The sequence below is a fragment of the Ranitomeya imitator genome, chromosome 8 (assembly GCF_032444005.1).
Source record: "Ranitomeya imitator isolate aRanImi1 chromosome 8, aRanImi1.pri, whole genome shotgun sequence".
In the NCBI taxonomy this organism is placed as follows: Eukaryota; Metazoa; Chordata; class Amphibia; order Anura; family Dendrobatidae; genus Ranitomeya; species Ranitomeya imitator.
In genome coordinates, this window is record NC_091289.1 from 139,859,096 (window position 1) to 139,868,573 (window position 9,478).

The 9,478-nt window shown below is 44.2% G+C and overlaps 2 protein-coding genes and 1 long non-coding RNA gene across 3 annotated transcripts; 1 reads left to right on the plus strand and 2 right to left on the minus strand.

Moving 5' to 3' along the window:
- Positions 1-271: 271 nt before the first annotated feature.
- LOC138647997 (uncharacterized) lies at positions 272-5,095 on the plus strand. Its single transcript, XM_069737437.1, has 2 exons — positions 272-757; positions 3,684-5,095. Exon 2 carries the CDS (start codon positions 3,690-3,692, stop codon positions 4,947-4,949), a length of 1,260 nt encoding a protein of 419 aa, XP_069593538.1. The 5' UTR covers positions 272-757; positions 3,684-3,689; the 3' UTR covers positions 4,950-5,095.
- On the minus strand, positions 1,448-2,264 carry LOC138647337 (uncharacterized). The gene is made up of 3 exons (XR_011314945.1): positions 2,186-2,264; positions 2,035-2,109; positions 1,448-1,665 (listed from the first exon to the last, which is right to left on the minus strand). It is a non-coding gene; the product is annotated as an uncharacterized lncRNA (long non-coding RNA).
- Positions 5,096-6,114: 1,019 nt separating the features above from the next.
- On the minus strand, positions 6,115-8,979 carry LOC138647998 (uncharacterized). Its single transcript, XM_069737438.1, has 2 exons — positions 7,193-8,979; positions 6,115-6,834 (listed from the first exon to the last, which is right to left on the minus strand). Exons 1-2 carry the CDS (start codon positions 7,601-7,603, stop codon positions 6,304-6,306), a joined length of 942 nt encoding a protein of 313 aa, XP_069593539.1. The 5' UTR covers positions 7,604-8,979; the 3' UTR covers positions 6,115-6,303.
- Between the last annotated feature and the right edge of the window lie 499 nt (positions 8,980-9,478).

Genomic DNA, 9,478 nt, shown 5'->3' on the forward strand with positions numbered 1-9,478 from the left:
GTTCCTCATTCAATCACTTCCAAGACCGCTCTTAAGAATTTTTTATCCTCTGGAATTCTGTGCCCCAACATGTCCAATAAGCCACTACATTTGAACTTTCAGATGGAACTTGAAAACTCATCTCTTCAAGAAAGCTTAAAGCCTGCAATGACCCTGCTGCCATCTCAACACAGGAGTAGCTGCAACCCCCCAACCTACTATCTTCCTCCTCTTATCCTGTAGGCTGTAAGCTCTTTCTTTTTGTACCAGTTTGTCATTGTTAAGGTACCTTCACACTGAGCGACGCTGCAGCGATATAGACAACGATACGACCAAAAGGCGATCGCTGGAGCGTCGCTGTTTAGATCGCTGTAGAGACGTCAAACACACCAACGTTCGAACGATGCCGGAGCGATACAGTGACGTAACAGCGACTCACGGATCGTTGTCGCTGGTTGCTTGCTTCACGTCAAACAGCAGTGGTTAACGATCCGATGAATTGGCAGCGTAGTCAGATAGGTGTCACCCAGGTGGGTGACACCCAGATAGGTGTCACCCAGGATGTGACGTCCCGGCGTCTCAGAATATAAACCGCGACTCTACAGCGATTGATTCACATTGTTCGAGAGCTGCGTATGCCTGTTTTTCCCTGCATTTCTAGCGTCCTGTCCGGAACGATCCTTCTCCAGCTACGATCCTCTTCTACCGTGAACGTTCTGTTCGGAACGCCGTACTCCACTGCCGGCGTCTTCATCGGTTCTTTTATTGCTCATAAACGGTATGTTCAATTTTTTTTTTTTTGTATAGTAATGGCTGTGTAGTAATGCTAGACGCAATGCTTATCTAAAGTATATGGTATAGTAATGTATAAAACATATCTGGCAGCTATCTTGTGCATCTGGTAAGCGGACACACAAGATGGAGGCACTTTCGGATGCAGTTTGCAAACTATTTGGCGCTGTGTAGCATTTTTTGCGCAAACTATATGGTAAGGCCAACCAACTCTTTTGTGTCTACCTTGGCTTAGCTGTCCCTGGCCTGCTCCGCAAGTAAATAAAAACAGCTCACAACTGGTAAACTAAATTTATTTTTTTCACAAACTGACCTTATTTTTTTTTTATCAAGAGACAATCACTGTCACGCTATCTATATTCATCAAGTACGGTGTCAGAAAAATGAATTCATGATAAACATATACAGGCTCCTGAATTCACTATTTCTGACACCTGGCAGGTGAGCATAGATATGTACCGTGTGTGACAACCATTGTCCCCTCAATTTGTGTGATTATGGAGATGCATGTAATATTTTTGGCCCACCTCATATCTGTATACTACAGACACACCAAGCTGCAGTCTTTTCATTTTTAACTACTGGAGATATTATGTGGGCCAAAAAGTGTGTGTGGCGACGTTTCTTGGCGCACGGTGTGTTGCCGGTGGCTATAGACACAATAAACCAAACATAATTGTGTCAAATCAAACTTTTTTTATGTTGTTAACTGAAAAATAACAAGGAACAGAACAATATCCCAAACAATGAAAGAAAAAAAAAAAAATCAGAACCTCCCACGCCTCAAGAGGTGTCGCAGCGTGCGGCCATGTTGCTGTACTTGTTGCAGCATGAGCGCTGCTGTCCGCTCCAGGCGGTCTTGCTTGGCCAGCAGCTCTCTCACGGTGTCCGGTTCTGTGATAGAAGAGGTTGGAGAATGGACAGTGATAAAGCTGCAACGGTGGCATGTGTTTACATAACCAGCAATTTTACCGTACCGTCAAAAATAACGATTTTTGTAACGATATCTTTGATTTCTGTGAAGTTGCAACGATATTGTTAACGCAATCGTTCTGTGTGACAGCGACCCAGCTACCACACAGTGACTTATAGCTGGTAATGATCGTTAGTAATTCGTTTATTGTAAAATGGTACTTGTAACTACACACTCAATTTTCTACTGCCCCAGAGGGCTTTTTTTAGGTTCAATGTTTTAGGGTCCGTTTAGTCGTTGTCAAATGTGACATCCCACCGATAACCCCCTCCCACTTTCTCAATACTTACGGAAAAGGGACGCCTGTTGCTCATCCGCAGAGCTGCTGACCACCCATCCCCTGGCTCGGGCCACAGCTCCTGCTGCTGAAAGGAAGCAAATACATATCTGGTTAACAATTGAACTGACTGTGGTGAAGCGCTCGCTGGTTTTGTCACTTACGAATGCTTGTCGCTGGAGAGAATGACGCAGACCCGGGGGAGGAAGATGGGTGGCGAAAGGGCGGGGTTGTGGCCTGCGGTGGGGTTACTGCACCTGTAATGTACACAATATTTAACCTCCCTACTAATGGCCCGTATGGCGTCATTAAATTCTAAAAAAGGGTGGTTAACTTACGTGACGACACTGGGTGTGGGCTTCCGCTGCTAGCCGCTGTACTGCTGGCTGCAGTGGGTGCTGTCCTCTGCCGGCGGCGTCTCTCTACACCCCAAAAAAAGACACGCAAGGTTTAGACACCAGAAGTACAGAGCTGTCGACTTAAATAAAAAATTAAGTAGGCGCCATCGCAATTGCCAGACATGAGGGGTAACTTACGTGACGGCCCTGGCTGTGGGCGTACGCTGCTGGCCGCTGTAGTCCTCTGCTGGCGTTGTCTCTCTATACACAAAAAATAAAGAAACACAATGTTTACACACCAAAGTACAGAGCTTCCGACACCCCCACAAATAACAAACCTAGGCCAGTGGCATAAAGGAATAAAATTTAAATTTAACTCCCCAAATCGAGGTACATATATAGAAGGTGGGAAGCGCCACACGGCAGTGCGAGTGTCCCTATTCCCCCCTCCCGATACTGTGTGTCTCCCAATTACACTATACTGTTACTTGCCTTGCCTGGTCTCTGCCCGCAATGTTGCCAGATAAAGTGGCTGTTTGTACCGGAGGTCGGCCCACTTTTTGCGTAGCTGCAGCGCACTGCGCCGGATGCCGAACCTCCGCTCCATCTTCTGGGCAATGTGGCGCAACACCTCATTCTTATGTAGATTTGGGTGTGCTGGGCGACTCTCCCGGCCCTCATAGTCCATGGCATCCATTTTTTTTACAAAAAAACGGACCTCTGTCTGCCCCAAAGGAGGACATCGCTGTCTCGCCGCCATTTTAGCAAGAGAGACGCTGTATGGCACCACCCAGCCACGCCCAGAGGAGGTCCTTGATTCTACCGTTCTGGCGCGCAATTCGCAACGCTATAGCGTCTCCATTTATGCACACCGTCGCGGGTGTGACGTCGGCTCCAGAAGTCACTATTTGGCGTTCCCGTTATAAATCAGCAGCGCTCATCGTCCTGTTTGTTTCAGTGGATGGTACATTTAATGGAGGGTATCTATGGGGTATGGCTGTTGTGTTATATGCTGTTGTGTTAACGTTGCTTACAATTAGCCATGTATATCTCTGTGTATGTATATATGTATGTGTGTGTATGTATGTGTATATATATATATATATATATATATATATATATATATATATATATATATATATATATATATATATTTATATATATATATTTATATATATATAGTACCTTACATCCTATGTTAACATTTTTGTCAAATGGTGCAGCATCGGTGACGCAACGGAGAATGCATTACAGTATTGGATGTCTTGTGTAAGTTTTGAAAATTATATGTAGTAATTTTTTTTTTTCTTTTTTCCTTTCTCAGGTTGCCATGTCTCATTCGGATGTACCTGTGATTGTTGCGGCCGCGTTATTGGTAGAAGCTCACAACCAGCTGGAGGTTCAAGCGCGAAACAATCGTGTAAAGCGTCAGCGCCGCATGTGGACCAAACAGTGGCTGCAGAAGAGGAATCAATTGTCCCATATGGGCCTTATAAGGGAACTGCAGGATAACAACCCGCATGATTTTCGTAACTACCTGAGAATGTCGGAGGACTCATTTAATGTCCTACTTGCAGCTGTAGAACCTTATATCAGGCGGCAAAATACACAGATGAGAGCAGCTGTCCCTGTGGATGAGAGGCTGGCTGTCACGCTGCGTTTCCTGGCGACTGGCAGGTCTATGCAAGACTTGCATTACAGCGCAGCTATATCCCGATCCCTACTCAGCGTCATCATCCCAGAGACATGCAAAGCTATTGTCTCAGTTTTACACCGCAGTTACATGCCTTTCCCACAGACCCCGGATGACTGGAAAGAGATTTCTAGGGGATTTGAGGAGCAATGGCAGTTCCCGAATTGCGGTGGGGCCTTGGATGGCAAACATGTACGCATCACCCAACCACCACACTCTGGCTCCTTTTATTATAACTATAAGGGATATTTCAGCATAATTCTCATGGCCCTCGTAAATGCTAACTATGATTTCATAAGTGTGTCTGTTGGGATTAACGGGAGAGTATCCGATGGAGGAGTTTTGGAGCACACAGATTTTGGGGAACGCTTGAAAAATAATAAACTTGCCTTGCCGCCCAACAGTGACACAACAGAAAACATGAACTTTGTCTTTGTCGGAGATGAGGCTTTCCCACTGCATCCGAACCTTTTGAAGCCCTTCTCCCAGAAGACTCTGACACCGGAACGACGAATCTTTAATTACAGACTTTCAAGAGCTAGACGCGTTGTTGAAAATGCATTCGGAATTATGGCAAACCGATTTCGGGTTTTCCACACAGCACTAAACATGAAACTAACGTCTATTGACTCTGTGGTGCTTGCTTGTTGTGTCCTCCACAACTTTCTACGTCGCCGTGATGCCACTGCATACAGCCCTACACAGTATGTAGACTCTGTGGACCAGGGTAACGGAGATGTAACCCAGGGCGAATGGCGTCTAGACGCGCACAGGGTTTGTGGTTTGGAAAGTCTGGGTTCTGGAAGGTACTGCGATGATGCAACTAATAGCAGGGACAAATACTCTGACTTTTTCAATGGGCCAGGGGCTGTCCCATGGCAGTATCAACAGCTGTAACGTAACTGTTGGCATAACTTATACCATGTATTATGGATGATATTGTTGGGGGGTTCAAGTGCTCTTGTGTAAAAGTGCTCATTTTTAACAATTTTTGGATGACCCATGATACTCCTTTTTCTGTAATAAATGTGAACATAACGATATATCTATTTGTTATTTCTTATTATTTTACATACATACCAATACATACCAATAAACATATATATCTATGAACATACTCTACTTCTGTATCAATCATATGAAACCTGTGAGTCTTCAGCATCCTATGCACTAGTGATTTCCTGATGTGTGTGTGTATATATATATTAGTAGATGTTCACCATATTCTAAAGGTACCTTCACACTCATCGACTCTGCAGCGATACCGACAATGATGTGGATCGCTGTTTGGTCGCTGGAGAGCTGTCACACAGACAGCTCTCCAGCGAGCACCGATCCAGAAGTCCACGGGTAACCAGGGTAAACATCGGGTTACTAAGTGCAGGGCCGCGATTATTAACCCGATGTTTACCCTGGTTACCGTTGTAAATGTTAAAAAAAAATTACAATACATACTTACATTCACGCTGTATAGTCATGTCCCTCGCCTTCAGCTTCCAGCACTGACTCAGCGCCGGGCGTAAAGTACAACGGTGATGTCAACGCTGTGCTTTACTACCGGACGGCGCTCACCAGTCAGTGCGGGAAGCCGAAGGCGAGGGACTTGACCATACAGCGGGAATGTATGTACTGTTTGTTTTTTAAACATTGACAACGGTAACCATGGTAAACATCACGTTACTAAGAGTGGCCCTGCACTTATTAACCCAATGTTTCCCTTGTTTCTTGTGACGACATCGCTGAATCGGCGTTACACATGCTGTGTGTAACGCCGTTTCAGCGATGTCAGCGGGAGATTCAGCAACCACAAAAAGTGCTGTACTTTCCCCAGCGACCAATGATCTCCCAGCATACATTACCGTCACACAACAATTTAGTTAACGATATCGTTGCTACGTCACAAAAAGCAACGATATCGTTAACAATATAGTTATGTGTGACGGTAATGTATTGGGTATTCTAGCATTCGCATGTCCCCGTCGCATATTGCCCAGCAACGTAGTATATTGACCAGCGGCGTCATTTATTGCCAAGCCAAAGAGACACGTAGTACATACACAAATTTAAGAAACCAAAAATTTTATTATTTGTATTAAAAATTTTATTATTTGTTATTTCAATACTTTTTTAATGTTGATGAGGCATAGGGGATTAATGACCGGGTGCCAGGAGGATGCCTGCAGGGGAGAAGGCATAGGGGATTACTTGTGGAGCATCTAAAACACAAGTCTCATTTATTTAAACTACAACACTACAAATTTTGGTAGTAAGTGTCCATCTCACTGTAGTGGTGCGTGGCTATAGGAGGTCCTTGTGATAAGTCACCAAAAGAAGGGGGTGCAGGTGGTGTCCGGAACTGAGAATTATGTGGCCCAGGTCTGCGGACAGGAGTGCTGTGCATGGGCTCCTGTTGGTGTCCCCAATAAAAATGGGCACTGGGCTGACGGACGTCAATGCTCAATGTTGATGTGTCGCATAGTTTTCCTGCGGCTGCCGCGTTCATAACGTCAAACATTATTCTCTCCGCGTGAGATCTTTGGGTATCATCCAGTCTGTTTAAACGTTCCTCAACCAAGGATGCGAATGGGGAGAGTTTGGTTGTGACGTGCTTCGACAAGATGCTGTTGGCCACTGCCAGGAGATCCACAGGTGTGGCTGCTGTTGATTTTCTTTTTCTAGATGGGCGCAGTGGACATGTCTGCTCCTCGACAGACGGGCTACTGGAGGACTGAGGGGACTGGACATTGTTCGCTTCCGTTGTTTCCCGCTGTTGCAGAGGCACCTGCAATTACATGAAAAACAAAAATTTAAAATAAATAACATACAAACGACTCTGCCACACATCCCTAGAGAGCCCACACCTCCCCAAACACCTCTATGCCCATTGGAACCTATGAGGAACAGTTACCTGGGTTAAAAAACAAAGGGGTTAAAGAGCTGTGCAGAACTACATTGGCCGGCAATACTGTACGAATGTGCGGAAGACACAATGTTAATTACGGACACAGGAAGTGGCAGCTGTTATCATCAGGGGGATTAAACATGAACAACGTGACTCACTATTACTAGGAAGCCATGCAGTCTCATAAACATACAAGACACACGGCATGCTACAAGAAGGGAAGCTTGGGGCTACTTACATGGTCGTCAGGAGACTCAGGCAGGATATCTTCGGGCGATGGCTCACAAAGGCTAGTCACAGTCTGGCACGGGCGAGGGATTTCTTGGTCTCTAGTGAATGCCATCAGGTCGTAATACCACAGCCTGGGCACATAGACTTCCTCAGTTCCGGCCCCAGACTTCTTAGAATTTTCCACTTTGTTGACCTCTTTTTTGAAAACTGTGCGGAGAGCCTGGATCTTTTTCCTCACAATGTTTTCATCCACGGTCTCTGTGGGATGATACTCCCTGTAGACGGCCACCAGCTTCTCATACGCTTCTCTCTTCATGTAACGGTTGCTATAATCCTTAGATTTTATCTTCCACAAACAGGGCAGGGAGCGGTACATCTCTATGAGTGCCCGAACAAAGTCCTGCTCATTTGTAGACATCTTTAAAAAATAAAAAAATAAAAGTTAAGAAACAGCAAAAAATAAAAGTTTGATGAGCCGTATGCCGTTCCTATTGTTATCAGTCATTTTTTGTATGGGATGGTCCGTGGGACTATTTCCACCATTTAGGGGATGGGATGGGGGCCGTTTGTGTGTTTCCTCATAGCCACCATTTGGGGATGGGATGAGGGCTATTTTTATCCATTTTGAGAGTTGAAAAATTTGTACATTCTATTGGTTGCTATTTTGTCAATGGCCAATTTCATGTTGGTGAAACACACCATACTACAAAATCGTTTGCATTACCACTTAAAAGGGAAATACTACGACGCTAAAGCGTCTTTGGTTATAAACGTGAAAGCTCTAAAAAAATCACTGCTGAGATGTAGTATACATCTATTTCTATACACATAAATTAGTATTGCTGCATGGCAAATGAATACAGCACAAGGATATACTCACCGTAGATGTACTAATTGAGAACGCTGCAGAGTTGAAGATCTACAAACAGGTCGCTCAAAAGTTACAGCCAAGACGCCCACGAGTTGATGGAGAAGGAACACGATGGATTTCGAACCAAGACGCACACGAGATGCTCGTGGATGGCAGAGTACGCACAAGTGATTGAAAAGTTGTAAAGTCGCGGTTTATATTTCGGAACGCAGGTACACATGACCCCGATGTGACCTATCAGCGTTCTCAGTGAGACGTAACAACAAAGCCATTTGAAATATATAACGTTATGGCGTCACCTTTTGTAATGTAATAATGTGATTTAAAGGGGTCTTCTTTTGTAATAGTGATGCATTGTAAATACGCCCTTACGTAAAGTTCACACCTACCTCCTAGGCTGTCGTGACAGTTGGCGTCACCTTTTGTAATGTAATGTAAAGGGGTGCCTTTTTCAATGTAATAATGTGATGTAGGCATCACCTTTTGTCTTTGGAATGCATTTGGGAGTATGGTGATAATTACATTACTATAATAATGTTCACACCATCTCCCAGGCCATTATGACAGATGGCGTCTCCTTTTGTAATTAGTAATATATTGGGATCTTCGAAATAATTGCGTATCTATCTACGAGCGACATTGCTAAATTTAAAGGCGTCTACTTTTGTAATGCATAACGCCTACCTGGCCACAACAAGACGCTGCGACGGCCCCTTTCATCGTTGCTGACGTCGTTGCTTTTCATGTCAAACACAACGATTCAGGCTGATCTAACGACCAAATAAAGTTCTGAACTTTCGGCAACGACTAGCGATGTCACAGCGGGATCCGGATCGCTGCTGCGTGTCAAACACAACGATATCGTTATCCAGGACGCTGCAACGTCATAGATCGTTGTCGTTCTCGTTGCAATATTGCTCAGTGTGAAGGCACCTTAACTCACCTCCCCCTCTTTCTTATCACAACCTACTTACACGATATTCCCTCTCTTCTCCAGGTGCAAAATTTCCACTTGTATACCCTTGGAAAAATCTTAAACACATTGATATACACTCACTCTCTGAATCCCTTCTCCCTCTCGCAAACATAAGTTCCTTAACCCCTTAGTGACAGAGCCAATTTGGTACTTAATGACCAGGCCAATTTTTGCAATTCTGACCACTGTCACTTTATGAGGTTATAACTCTGGAATGCTTCAACGGATCCCGCTGATTCTGAGAATGTTTTTTCATGACATATTGTACTTCATGTTAGTGGTAACATTTCTTCGATATTACTTGCGATTATTTATGAAAAAAACGGAAATATGGCGAAAATTTTTAAAATTTTGCAATTTTCAAACTTTGTATTTTTATGCCCTTAAATCAGAGAGATATGTCACGAAAAATAGTTAATAAATAACATTTCCCACATGTCTACTTT